Source organism: Sorex araneus, chromosome X, assembly GCF_027595985.1.
Source record: "Sorex araneus isolate mSorAra2 chromosome X, mSorAra2.pri, whole genome shotgun sequence".
In the NCBI taxonomy this organism is placed as follows: Eukaryota; Metazoa; Chordata; class Mammalia; order Eulipotyphla; family Soricidae; genus Sorex; species Sorex araneus.
In genome coordinates, this window is record NC_073313.1 from 79935692 (window position 1) to 79950389 (window position 14698).

The 14698-nt window shown below is 44.7% G+C and overlaps 1 protein-coding gene across 1 annotated transcript; it reads left to right on the plus strand.

Moving 5' to 3' along the window:
- The first annotated feature begins 752 nt into the window (after nt 1–752).
- LOC101556224 (casein kinase II subunit alpha-like) lies at nt 753–1925 on the plus strand. Its single transcript, XM_012935634.2, has one exon. It carries the CDS (start codon nt 753–755, stop codon nt 1923–1925), a length of 1173 nt encoding a protein of 390 aa, XP_012791088.2.
- Nucleotides 1926–14698: the final 12773 nt, after the last annotated feature.

Consider the following 14698-nt stretch of genomic DNA (forward strand, 5'->3'; position numbering starts at 1 on the left):
ATAGACAGTCATAGTAAGGATTGGGATGTGAATTCAGTCAACATATCTCAAGCTCATGTAAATTGGTAGCATTATTTGAGGGCATTAGGTGAAAAGTAAGGCTTCCTTTGTCCCCAGCAATCTGTGAATATGACTCGAAAGACAGCCACAACCAAAGTGCAAGCCTCTTGACGTGTACTTCAAGCCCTTGAAAATGAACCTCACTTGCTTGTTTCTTTGCTTGCTTATATCCACTCTGGAGAAGCCTGTGTTCTCTCTTGACTTTATACGAATCTTTTTCTCTTTCCTCACATCTTTCTAAATAATTTTCCAAAAAAATCTATCTAGTTTCACTTAGAGAAAAAAGGGGCAGGCTCAAAGTGGTCTTTGAGTCTGGGGACACCATACAGCGTGTTTCTTCCTCTCTTGAGACAGCCATATTTTCTGTATGAGGACAGGGAGGGCAAGTAGCAGCAATAGCTGCTAAAGCTTCTGACACACATACCTATCACCCAGTGGTATTCAAGGGGCCACAGGACAAGGCCAGGGAATGAACTCTACATCAAATGCACAAGGCACACACAGTAACATATTGTGTACTTTCATTCTCCAAAGTAGATATTAGAATTTCTGATCTGATGTTTCTCTTAAAGGGCATAAGAAGTCTGAAGGAAAAAGGTCTGAAATAAGACCTAACCTAGAGCTGCCTCTGAAGAGGGTGACCGCTGATTGCCAACCATCACTTTTTATCTTTGTCCACCAGCCTTTCTGACATGTCGATATCCAAACAAAGTAGGGCAAGAGTTTATGCAGAGGTTAATGCAGAACGACCCAGAGAATACTGGGATTATGAATCATATGTGGTGGAGTGGGGAAAACGTGATGATTACCATCTCATTCGAAAACTGGGCAAGGGAAACTATAGTGAAGTATTTGAAGCTATCAACACTAAAAATAGGAAAAAAGTTGCCATTAAAATACTCAAGCCAGTAACGGATAATAAAGTCAAGCGTGAAATAAAGATTTTGGAGAATTTGCGTGGTGGTCCCAACATCATATATTTACAAGACATTATAAAATGCCCTAGTATAGGAGCACCTGCCTTGGTGTTTGAGCTTGTAAACAACAGAGATTACAAAGAATTGTACCATACATTCACTGACTATGATATTCGGTTCTACATCTATGAGATTTTGAAGGCCTTGGACTATAGTCATAGCATGGGGATTATGCACAGAGATCTGAAACCCCATAATGTTATGATTGACCATGAAAACAGAAAGCTATGGCTAATTGACTGGGGGTTGGCTGATTTTTACCATCCTGGAAGAGAATATAATGTTCGAGTTGCATCCCGATACTTTAAAGGTCCTGAGCTAATTGTAGAATATGAGATGTATGATTATAGTCTAGATTTATGGAGCTTGGGTTGCATGCTGGCAAGTATGATATTTCGCAAGGAGCCATTTTTTCATGGTAATGATAATGATGATCAGTTGTTGAAAATAGCCAACGTTCTGGGCACGAAAGATTTCTATAATTATATTAACAAATACAAAATCTTATTAGATCCCCATTTCAAAGTAATGTTAGGCACACAACCCCGAAAGCATTGGGGTTGCTTTGTTCACAGTGAGAACCAGCACCTTGTCAGCCCAGAAGCCTTTGATATTCTAGACAAGCTGCTAGTATATGACCATCAGTCACGGCTCACTGCCAGAGAGGCCATGGAACACCCATATTTTTGTACTGTAGTTAAGAACCAAACTCAACTTGATTCATGTAGTAAACCAGGACAGAAAATGCATGAAGAAAAGGGCAGTATGAATCCAGGTAATTCTTTAGGGCCAGGATCTTCAGCCCTTGGACGTCAGGCAGATCCACCGGTGACAGGTGCTGCTAAGACCGCTCGGAAAACCACTAAACCAACTCGCACTAACAAGTAATTGCTCCTTCTGTCTCCTGATGCTCAGGCAGAGGTAGGTAATCCATTCTCTTCCGAATGTTGCTTACGTCTGGAGGGGAGGGCCAGATACTTAAAAAACCGCTGTGTCTGGATGTTCTTTATGTGGTTTTGCTAGTTCAACCCCCAAATGGTTGATTTTCTTTTTTCTTCTCCTCCCAGACGCTTTTGTTTATATGCATTTGCAGGAAAGAATGTATTTAGAATTGCTAGGATCTGCAATCAACTGGGCTTTTTGATGCCGTGTGCTAGGAATCATTGTTCCAGTGTGATTGATGAATGAAGGAAAGCGACAAACTCAGAACTAGAAGAGAAAGACGGCAGAGGCCCGCAGCCAGCATCCAACAGATCATCTCACCGGGCCACGCTGGAATAAGGAATGGAGAAGAATTGGAGATCAGTCATCAATCGTTTCAGAGCATGGACATTTGAAAGGGAGGGGAGGCCATAGTGTAAGTCACTTGAGTTAACAACTTAGCCCTCTAGCCTCAGGAGAAATGACTGCATCTGTATCCCATGCAGAAATGGATGATTTCTGCAGATTTATTTACGAAGGAGGGTAGGATGTACGGCCAGGCTGATCAGGAGAGCAGCTGCCATTTTTCTCCTTTCCTCTCCATTTCCAGATATTTAGTATCTTGAGTTGGGTGTTATACCATCTTTACTGCAGGTTTTAGGGGTCAGAGATGAGAAGGGCTTGCCTGGTGTACACTCGGACTGGAATTGCATGCTATGGAAATGTGTTCAAAGATAGAATGAATGATCATGTCTTATCTGATAAGGTTCTAAAACAGTGAGATTAACCAGATATTTGATATGAGGGAGTACACAAATAACAATCCTATGTAATAACAAGGTCCTCTGGTGTTAGAGATTAGACATTTCTTAATGTCTTAGGCATTTCTACATTCAGTGTGAATCGGTAGTTTGTCTTTATGTTGAGAATTTTGGGGGGGTCGTTGACCCTGAGCTCAGTTTGGGAAGAATCGACCATCTTCACAAATGGAGTGTTCAAACGAATGAGCGTTTATCTCCCAGTCTTCCCAAACTTCTGCAGTTTAACTAATAAATAGTTTGTAGTTGTCCCTGAACAGCTGTTTTTGGATTTTTGTCCTAGGTAACTGTTTGCTTTCACATTTTATAGGATTTAAATTTTTTGCTTTCAAGCCTGTAATTCTGTAACTAGAAATATGATTGCATTCTTTAATGTTTACCACGTGTGCTTGCTAAACTCATTTATTCTACATTTTCTTGTTGTTCGTCCTATCCACCGGGGTATGTGTTTTCTCTCCAAGTGATCCTGATATCTGCCAATAACAAGAGTTTGCCCTCTCTTGGCCAATCCGCATGTGCTTTCCTCTGTCTTTCCTTCCCTCCTTGCTGCTTCCCTTCCTCCCTTCTGGCATTCCTCTCCGTCTTCCCATGGCTCTCTCCTTCCTCCCCTCCTTCCTTCCTCATCTTGTCCCTTTCTTCTTCGCTCCTTTTGCCTTCTCTCCTTTATTTTCCTCCCGCCCTCATATCTATGCTTTCCTTTCCCTTCCTGTCCTTCCCCCACCTTTCTTTCTACTTTTATGGGGAAATGATTGCAATGGTCTTAGCCCCCATTACAATATTGACTCGATCTTGCTCTAGGGGCAGAAGATATTCCGCCTTTTCCCTGGAAGCGGCATGTGAGTTGAAGGTTTCTGCAGATGCTCTGATCAGATTGGGTAGGAAGGCGGGCGGCCCCTTGGGGTTCAACGCTAATAGGAGCCTTTTCCAAAGCACTGTAGGGCACAGAGCTCCTCCCTCTAGTAGGTGTTGACCCCGGGGAAAGGAAAACATACGCTGACACGCAAAACTGTAAATCAGCGTGTCTAGCTAAGTCATTTGTCATTTCACAAAACTCTGAACATGGCAGATGTTCTTCAATAGATGGATGAGTCGCCAGTCGTGGCAGACAGACTTGGACCCATGCTGTGGAGGACAGACGGTTAAGTATAACATTTCCTGGTGATGGCAGCAGAGAGCGGGGCCCTTAAGCTGCTTGTGAGCAGTAGCTGCCGAGCAGGCTGCAAAGCCCAAGATTAAGTTGCCTTCTGCTCTGGCGCATCTGGCCAAGAGCAGACTGACTCCCCCTCCTGGTCTGAAGAGGTGCGCTGCGACGTCGAGCACGCGCCCGAGCGCGGCCAGTAAGCCACAGAGCACATGAAGAGGTTCCCGAACGTGACAGTCACTGGACATGCCGGGCCCGTCTCCCACTGGGCTTCTCTGGCGGACTTGGGAGAGTAGCTGGGACTTGCCGGTGCACCAAAGGAAACCGCATCCGGAGCCAGCAGCGCACCGGCCCTCGCACCCGGCGGGCAAGTGTGCTCGCAGGACCTCACGCGAGGGGCGTCTAGGAGGCGGGGGGAGCGCCAACTAGGGGGTCGATGCCCGTCAGAAGAACTAGCGGGAGACACGTCACCTGGCCAAACAGAAGCCCGAGCAGCCCGAGAGGGCGTGTCATCAGGTCGGGCGGGATCCCCGCGAGCCACGGGGCGCAGGTCCCCGCCCTAAGCCCGCCCCGCCCCGCCCCGCCCCCGCCGTCGCTCCGCCCCGGTCTTTGGGCAGTGACAGCCCCGCCCTCCCGGGTTCCTGCCCCGCCTCCGCGAGCGAGCGAGCGGGCACGGAAACCCCGCCCCCGCCCGGCGGCCCGCCCCCCTCCGGGAGCGCGCCTCCCGCCGCCGCGTGTACACACGCGCACGCGCACACGCAGGCGCCAGCTCCCGCGCACGCCGGTCCCGCGGGGCCCGCTCCTCCCGACTCGCCACGGCCGGGCGGGGGGCGGAGCCCGCGCAGGCGCCGCCGTCCGGCCCCGCCCCGCCCCGCCCCCGGGCCGCCCCGCCCCCGCGCACACGCACTTCCCGCCACGCCTCCCGCCCACCCCGCCGAGCCCCCCGGAGCCGAGCCCCGCAGAGCCAGCGCAGCGCGATGGACGGCCGAGTGCAGCTGATCAAAGCCCTCCTGGCCCTGCCCATCCGGCCGCAGACGCGCCGCTGGAGGAACCCGATTCCCTTCCCCGAGACGTTCGACGGCGACACCGACCGGCTCCCCGAGTTCATCGTGCAGACGGGCGCGTACATGCTGGTGGACGAGACCCTGTTCTCCAGCGACGCCCTGAAGGTGACGTTCCTCATCACGCGCATGACCGGGCGCGCCCTGCAGTGGGTGATCCCCTACATCAGGAAGAAGAGCCCCCTGCTCAATGATTACCGCGGCTTCCTGGCCGAGATGAAGCGGGTCTTCGGCTGGGTGGAGGACGAGGACTTCTAGGCCGGGCCGGCCGCGGGCCCGGGGGCGGGGGCGGGGCGGGGGAGGCCGGGCCGGGCCGGTCGCGCCGCGGGCATCCTTGGCCTCCAGCGTCCTCGCGCCGCGCCCCCCCTTCCCGCACCTCGCCGCCCCCGCGCTGCCCCCCGCGCCCCCGTCCCCGCCCGCGTCGTGCTTGCCTTTGTTCCAGAAGAGCGCCCCAGGTTCCCGCTGCCGCCGCCCGGCCTCTGCGGCGGGCCCGGCCCCTCCCGTGCACACCAGGACGCGGGCCCGCGCTGGACAGTCCACCCCGGCCCGGCCGCCTCCCGCCGCACCACCAGCCCTGCATCGGAGTGCCCAGACACCGGCGCTGCCGCTGCCGCCGCCGCCGCCGCCACCATCGGGAGCATCCCGCCGACACACCGCGGCCTTTGGCTGTCCGTCTGGACGCACCCAGGAGGGCGCCGAGCTGGGGGACACAGCCCCTGGACGATGATCCCCACAGCTCATCATCACTGCCGGCGCCACGCTGCGCTGGCCTCTCTCCTTCAGCGGGGACCGTCCCCTCCCCACGCCCAGAGACACCTACCTGCTCCTGCCAGAGGGCTGCCATGGCCGGCAGCCCTGCCCAGTCACCCGTTCTCTCCTCCGGACCTCTTAGTTTCGCCCAGAGTCCAGTGCTCTTCTGAATTTGCAGTATTTTCTTAGTTATGTGCTTGCTGGTCAATTATTTATAGGAGTTTTTTAAGGAGACTTTTATCATTCTACCCAACTCCCCACCACTACTACCCGGACACAAATCTTTTTCTTATTTTCAATAAATTCCAGACGCTATTAAAAAGAACTTGAGTGTCAGTAAATGTAGTACGTCTCCTTCCCTATCCCGGTGAAAGTGGGCCGTGGGTTCTTTAGGAGACACGCTCCTTGCCGTCCCAGGGCTGCTCCTGGTGGACATTTTCTCTGGCCCAGAAAACAACCAAGTTAGGACCCTCAGGTGGTGCTGGGGTGGGGACTCCACCGGCTACTGTCAACCCCAGACAGTGATTCCTGGAAGTATGTTAGGAGTGGAACAAGCCTCTTTGCAGTGGGTCTCATTTCCTGATACTAGGTGGGGAAAAGGCTTTGCTCGCAGGTTTCTTCATTTCTCGAAAGTGGCCAGAGGCCACCCATGTTGTCACAGCATAATACCACACGGATGGAGAACAGTTCCGTTTCACCCATCCTCCCGGGAACCGGCAGCATGCTATATTCATCCTTAAATTGTGTGTATGGATATATGCGTATGTGTATGTATACATAAAATTTATAGCATAGTTTATATGTTTGCATATATATACATATATATTTGACTTTGGGGCAACACCTGGTGGTACTTGGGGCTTGCTCCTGTCTCTGCACCCAGAGGTCACTACTAGCAGGACTCGGGGGACCACATGGGGCACAGTCCAGCTCGGCTGCATGCGAGTCAGTGCCCTACCTGCTGTGCTATCCCTTGTCCCCCAATTTGTGTTCGTTTTTATTGTGTGGGCAGTAGTAGTGGGAGGGGGCATCAAGGCACGCAGAAATGAGACTGGCTACAAATCTGGTTGCTGAGTTGTAAGAGTAAGAAAGTGCATGCCTGCCTACTGAGCAGAAAGGGAAACCATCCTTCTGTCTGTCTGCCCTTTAACCTCCTGCCTACTGCCCATGCTCCCTCACCAGTTAGTGATCATTCAACGAAATATCCTTACGTCATTCACAGGTAGGCCTGCGTCCTTAGTGTGCTTGTTAGAGGTGATGCGATCGAGGTCTTGCCTGAGCCGTATAAGCCCCCAAAGGTCCAACCTGAAATTATCACACTGGGGCATTAGGACATCAGCATCTGCCTCGGGCGGAGGGGAGGACACAAGCATTCTGTCCAAAGCAATTGCTTTGCCAGCTCACCCCTTACCATTGCCTTTCTTCGGTTTAGTATAGCTCACTTCTGAGCAACCCTTTCCGTGTCCCCAATAAAGAAGCCTCACATCAGAAGTGAATCTCAAAGATGGGAGAAACACTGAACACTTTAACATCCACCAAGGAAGAGAAACACAGAGGCATGAGAGAGAACATAAAATTAATCCTGTTGATGTTCTTTGAAGCCCAAGATAACATTACACTAATTTTGTGACATGCATGTGTAATATATTATTATTATTTTGCTTTTTGGGTCACACCTGGCAATGCACAGGGGTTACTCCTGGCTCTGCACTCAGGAATTACCCCTGGCCATGCTCAGGGGACCATATGGGATGCTGGGATTTGAACCCGGGTCGGCCGCGTGCAAGGCAAACGCCCTACCCGCTGTGCTATCTCTCCAGCCCCTAATATATTATTTTTTAATTTTTATTTTTATAAGTTTGTTCACAATAAGTTATTAACTTCAGTATTCTAGCACCAAACCCACCACCATTACACCTTTCCACCACCATTATTTAGAATTTTTCCATTACCACCCAAGCCTGCCCCAAAGGCAGGAACTGAATATTTTTTGTGTGTTGCCTTTTAAGAGCAATCTGATAAAAATGATCCCAAAAATGTACAAGGGTTGCTGTATCTCACCTTGGAGTGGTTAAGCCCTTGTATAAGAGATTACTCCCATGTTGTTACAGGTTGAATCTTGTGTGCTAATGTATGCGTGTGTGGGCATGTTGGTTGAGATCTGTTGCCTTCTACTTTACCCCCCGTCAAATCTGGTGTGCTACTGTGCTGCTCTTCATACATCAGTGGTGTAGAGCATAATATGTCACGCAGCATTTGTGGCCATGCGCTCCAGGAATTCTAAGATTTTAAATACAACTGGAGACAACTAGAGTGAAATATGTCTCTGCAGCTGGTTGCTTTCTTCTGAGATCCATTTGTGAGTCTCTGGATCATGGCCATGAATGAGCTTATATGGTACCACGGGCAGTTCGTGTGCGGGACTGCCAGGCTTGGGAAGCTCAGGGACCTGGGGGAGGGGGCCCGTTCCTGACTCTGTGCACTGCAGATATTGACTTAAAGCCTGTAATTAAAATATAATATTGTGCTAATTTTGTGGTACACATGAATATAATATAGGAAAGCATGGAGGAGACAAAGTGGCTTTAGAGTAGTTGTAGTATTCTGAGATCTTGGATTCTGGGGTAATCCTTATAGAGGGAGCTTGTGTCGTGAGGGAACTCACAGTACATTTCTCAAATAAATATAACCACAATTCCCACACAGCTTGTTTGTGAACATCCATCAGAATTTTATGAATGCCTAATTCAGGAATCCTTCTAACTGAAAGTTAAAAATAGTCATTTGAACTTAGTGGGGACTGGAAGGCAGTTCTAACGTTGTTCATTTATGTAGGTAATAGGTCATTTTCATGGAATATTAACCCTTCTTACATTCCTACAAATCCTCATCTTAAACCTGCTGTATCTTAGAAAATTTTCACAGTACTCACTTTCTTCTGTATAGTGCCCTTGTATTACAGATGTAGGACTGTATAATGATCAGTGAGATTTTTTAGCATTTTCTATTTTCAAGCAATTTTACATAGATAGATGCTTTGCCTTAACTCTTAATACCCTCCATGAAGTTATTGCTGTTCACTTTTGAGGAAATGAGGGTTAATAATTACCATCAGCTTAGTTGCCTGAGATCCTTCAGCTAAAATGTGTCAGCAGTTGACTCAGATTGAAGACACCAGCGACTCTGAAATCTTATATAAAGTTTTTGTTAAATTATTTTTGGGGTTCATATGGCAGTACTCAAGGCTTACTCCCAGCTCTGCACTCAGGGATTACTTTTTTTTTTGCTGTTAGGGTCACACCCAGTGATGCACGGGGGTTACTCCTGGCTCTTCACTCAGGAATTACCCCTGTCGGTGCTCAGGGGACTATATGGGATGCTGGGAATTTAACCTGGGTCGGCCTCATGCAAGGCAAACGCCTTACCCGCTGTGCTCTCACTCCAGCCCCATTCAGGGATTACTTCTGCTGGGGCTCACAGGACTGTATGGGGTGACTGGGATCAAACTTGAGTCTGCCATGTGCAAGGCATGGCACCCTGTCCGCTGGCCTATTGTTCCTGCCCCATAAACCCTGCAGTCTTATCCAACGTGCTGTGTGTCCTCAGCACCATTTTCCTGTGTTTAAGAAATCAATTGTCATGGTTTATTAAAATACCAATTTTGTTGTTTTATACTTGCAGTTCTACTATACCACGCACAGTACCAGAGTATCAATATCCCATAATTATCTCAAGGATTCTTCTTCCCCCTTACCCTTTGTAACCTCAGTTCACAATTCTGTTAACATTCTCAGTGTTTCCTTGGCAATTGTCTTTTCCCGTCTTTTGTTTCTTTATATTCACATATGAGTGAGATCATCCTGTATTTGCCTTTTCCTCCAGACTTTCTTCATTTTGCATGTTCTACCGAAGTTGCAGCAAAATGTAAATTTTCATCCTTTCTAATGCTGAATAGTGTCTTTGTGTATACATAATACAGTTCCTTATCTAGTACTCTGCTATTGGGTGTGTAAGTTATCTCATGATCTTGGCTATTGTAAATATTGCTGTGATGAACTTACATTTGCATATATCCTTACAAATTTATGTTGGAGTGTTTTAGGGTAGATCTTCTTGAAGGAGGATTGTTGGGTCATGAGGAGGTTCTTAAATCTTTCAATAAATCTCTAAACTTTTTTACATATAGGCTGAGCCAGACAACAGTCCCACTACATTGAATGAGAATCAATTTTTCCCACATCCCTGACAGTATTTATTGTTTCTGGACATTTTAATATAAAACATTTTCACTGATAGGAGATGACATCTCATTGTTATTTTTATTTGCATTTCCCTGATTATCATTGATGATGAACACCGTTTCCAGTGCTTGTTGATCACATTTGTCTTATTTGATGAAATATTTGTTTAGCTTCACTATCTATTTTTTGATAGGGTGTTATTTTGTTGCTGTACTATTTTGTTGACACACTATATTTCTTGGGTATATTGTCCAAAGTATGATGTATAAATATTTTATCCCATTGAATAGGGTTTGTATTATAGTCATAATTTCTTTCACAAAGTGGAAGTTTTTAATTCTAGGTAGCCCCACTTACACATTTAAATTTTTGTTTTCTTTGCTAGTGAATTGTTTCACTGAAGACTTCTCTGAGGAAGTCACTATAGTTGAGAGTTCTTGAATTCTTCCTGTTTTTCTGTATTTTATTGATATGTCTGATATTGAGATCTTTAATCCATTTGAATTAAACTTTATAGAGTAAAGTAGAGGTCTGATTTTATTGTATTGCACGAGACTAACCAGCTTCCCCAGCTTTATTTGTTGAAGAGGGTTTCCTTGCTTCACTTCATGCACCAAATTCCTTTAATATATAAATTAACTCCCCAAACATATGAGCATTTAACTCTGGACCCCCAATTCTGTTACATTGGTCTAACAACCTATCTTTATTCCAGTATTATGCGTCTTTGATTGCTACAACTTTGCGGTGTAATTTAAAGTCGTCGTGGGATGCAATGCTTTTATTCTTCTTTTCTTCGCATAATTCGTTGGATACTGTGCGAGATTTATAGCTCCATATGAATTTTAATCACATTTGTTCTATGTCCTTGGAGAATGCTATATAAATTTTAATGGGGATCACGTGAATTTGTAGAGTTTTTGGGGAAGTATAGTTCTTTTAATGATATTTATTCTTCTAATCCATGTACAAAGATATTTCCCCTTCCCTTGTGTCTTTTATTTCAGCAGTGAGGTATACTTTTCACCTAAATATTTTATCTCTTGTGTTGTTCCTGGCTACTTGCATACTTTTTCTTATGATTTTAACTTTGATTTTTAAAAATTATTTCTTTTCTTCACCATAGTTTGTATATAATAAATAGTACAACAAGTTTCTGTCTATTTTCTCCGCTTGCCACTTTTCTATATTTGTTTACTGTTTTTACAAGTTTTTGGTGGAGTCTTTTGGGGTTTTATGTACAATATTATGTTCATCTGTGTATAATGATAGTTTGATTTCTCTACCAATTTGAATCTCTTTAAATTTTCTTCCTTGCCTAAATGTTATATGTAACACAAGAATATGCTGAATAATAGTGGTGAAAGTAGATATCATTCTCTTCTGCCTGATCTAAAAGGAAAGTCTTTCTGTTTTTCCCCCCCGATTAAGATTTTTCTTATAGTCTGGAGAAATAGTACAGCAGGTAGGGTGCTTGTCTTGCATACAACCAACCTGAGTTCAATTTCTGGCACCCCACATGTTATCCCAAACCCCACCAGGAGTGATCCCTGAGTACCGAGCCAGGAATAATCCCTGAGAACCACCGGGTATAGCCCAAACCACCTGTTACCCCCCAAAATATTTTAAATGTAGGAGTATTGGTATTTATTCAGCCTTTGACTAAGCTGATTGAATTGGGATTGAACTCTACATTACTTTTTAAAATTCAGAATGTTAATTTAATTTTATTATTATTATTATTATTATTATTATTATTATTACTGGGCTAGAGCGATAACACGGCGGTTGGGCTTTCACCTTTCACTCAGCCAACCCGTGTTCGATTCCTCCACCCCTCTCGGAGAGCCCAGCAAGCTACCAATAGTATGAAGCCTGCACGGCAGACCCTGGCAAGCTGACAGTGACAGTGACAGTGATGATGATGATGATGATTATTATTATTATTATTATTATTATTTTAAATCACCATGAGATAGTTACAAAGCTTTCCGGTTTGAGTTTCAGTCATACAATGACTCCACCAACCCTCCACCAGTGCACATCTTCCATCACCAAGGTACCCTGGATTCCCCCATCCCACCCCTCTCCCTGCCTCTATGGCAGACAGTTTCCCCCATACTCTCTTTTGTATTCCTTGTTATAAATAGCGTAAAATGTCATGAGGTCACGAGGTGGGGGATGAGAGTTATGGGCCCATCCCCTATCCCTTGAGGCCTGGAGTTTACCGTCATTAAACCTGCATACCTGCACTTCTCATTGGATTCTGGAAGTTGGCAATCCTCAAGGTTTTTAGGGGGCAGGTGAAGAGATGATGCCTGGCCCCATCTGAGGCACCCCGGTGAAGTTGGCCTGGTTAAAAGTCTTGGAGGCATCTCTGCAGCAAGCTGCTTGGTTCAGAGATTTTTTTGTGTGTCTTTGGATCATGTCCCTTGTTGTCATCTTTCCCAGAGAAATAAACTATTGGCAGATGTCCTGCAGGGCACACCCGGTCTCCTGAAATGCACAGCACCACCAATCCTAACTGAAGCTTTTGATCTCTTTAGAGATTTATGGGTCTCTGAAATATGGCCAATAAATCAGCTTGTATAGGTGAGCTGGAGGTGGTTTGTGGGTGTGGCTCCCACATACCTAACTTTTGGCTGTTTAATTTCTTGGCAAACTTGACCCCAAAATGGTTGGGGTCTGGCTAAAGGCACAGCAGCAATTTTGGGTTATCAGGAAGTCTGAAGGCACCATCAGGCTGCTGATGCACTCGATCTGCAGGTACAGGTTGACCCGCTGTTGGTGCCATACCCCCACCCGCCAAAATACTTTTGTTCACTGTTGGTTTGTTGTACATGGCCTTTACTGGGTTGGAGTAAATTCCTTCCATCACTATTTTGCTTAAAGTTTTGTCAGATATTGTAATTTATTCTTGTCAGGTGCTTTCTCTGCATCTTTAGAAATGATCATATGGTTTTTATCTTTCCTTTTATTAATATAGTATATCATGTAACTGATTTACACATATTTAGCTATCTTTGCATCTCTGGAATAAATAACAATCACAGTTTTTTATCCATTTAAAGTATTGTAGTGTTTAATTTTCTACAATTTCTATTGAGGATTGTTGTATCTATGTTCATCATGGACATTATTGCGTAATATTCTTTTTTGGTGATATCTCTACATTTGGTATGAAGGTACTGTGAGTCTCATAGATACTGTAAAAAATCTTCAACTCGGTTTGAAGAGGTTGAGTAGGAATATTAGAATATCTTTGAAAGTTTGGAAGAATGCACTAGTGAATCTGTCTGGATATACATAACTTTGTTTTGGGTAGTTTCTACTTCTGTATCTATTTTTGTGTTAGTACTTGGTCTATTAAGATATTCAACTACCTCCTGAATAATATTGGGAGTTTGTTAGACTAAAAATTTATTTCTTCTACATTTTGCAATGTACTGTCAGAAAGTTGTTCATAATAATCTTATTTGATCTTTATTTATTAACTGATTATTGTAACTTCTCCCCTGTCATTTATAATCCAATTAATCAGATTTTTCACTTTATTTTTCTTTTAGACTCTAGACAAGGGCTGCAAATTTTATTCGTTTTTGGAAAATTAAAAAATTAATCACAGCAATTAAAAAAGTTACAAAGATATTTATGATTGAGTTCAGCATACATTATGCCAACACTAATTATGGCACCAGTGTCCACTGACGTCCACCAATGTCCCAGTTTCCCTCCCACCCTCTTGCCTGCTTCTAGAGCACCCCTCATCTTCTTCGTCATTGTCCTAGTACTAGCTCTCTTTTCTAATTTATTCCCGCCACCTCCAGTCCAGTGGCAAGCTTCCTACTGAAGAACAGTTCTCCTTCTCTTTATTTCTATTGCTTTTTGGACTTTTTAATTCCCTTACAAAGTTTCTTCATATCTCACACATAAGGCAGATCAATATGTGTCTGTCCCTCTCTCTCTGACTATCTTCACTCAACATGATACTCTCCAGATTAGTGCACATAGAAGAAAATTGCATGACTTGATCATTTCTTACTGCTGTAGTATGTTGTATGTTGTAGTCCATTGTGTATATATGTATCATAGTTTCTTTATCCAGTCATCTTAGGTTGTTTCTAGATTTTGCCTATTGTGGATTTTGCTGCAATGAACATAGGAATGAAGATGCCTTTTCCAGATTGTGCTGTTGGATCTGTGGGTTATATTTCAAGGAGTGGGATTGCTGAGTTGTATGAAAACTCCATTCCTAGTTTTTAGAGTAATGGCCATATTGACTTCCAATAAAGCTGAATCAGTTGCTATTAACACCAATAGTAATATCAACTGCTTCTTGTAACAATCTAATATTATTCTTAAAATTAATCTCAGAAGATTTTAGGTTAGAAGCTGTTCATGCTCTTAGATTAGAAGAATTATCACTGTTAAGATGATCATCCCACTGAAAGCATTATAAATATTTAATGCAGTTTCCATAAGATATGTTGATATTCTTTATTCCTTAAGTACTTAGAACAAACTGCTAAAATTAGTATGGAATCATAAAGTCCCCCAAAAAAAGCAAATTTTGTGGTAAATAATATACATTATACTATAAAGCATTAGTAATCAAAAATTGTGTGATACTGGAATAAAGAGAGCCTCTCCAACAAATGAAACATCATTGAGAACTCAGAGATAATCCCTCTGTTTTATGAATCTATGATAATGGAATTGGGAGCAAAAA

What these genes read in the sequence shown, in the direction of transcription:
- LOC101556224 (XM_012935634.2), top strand. Translation starts at nt 753, where the DNA reads ATGTCGATATCCAAACAAAGTAGGGCAAGAGTTTATGCAGAGGTTAAT.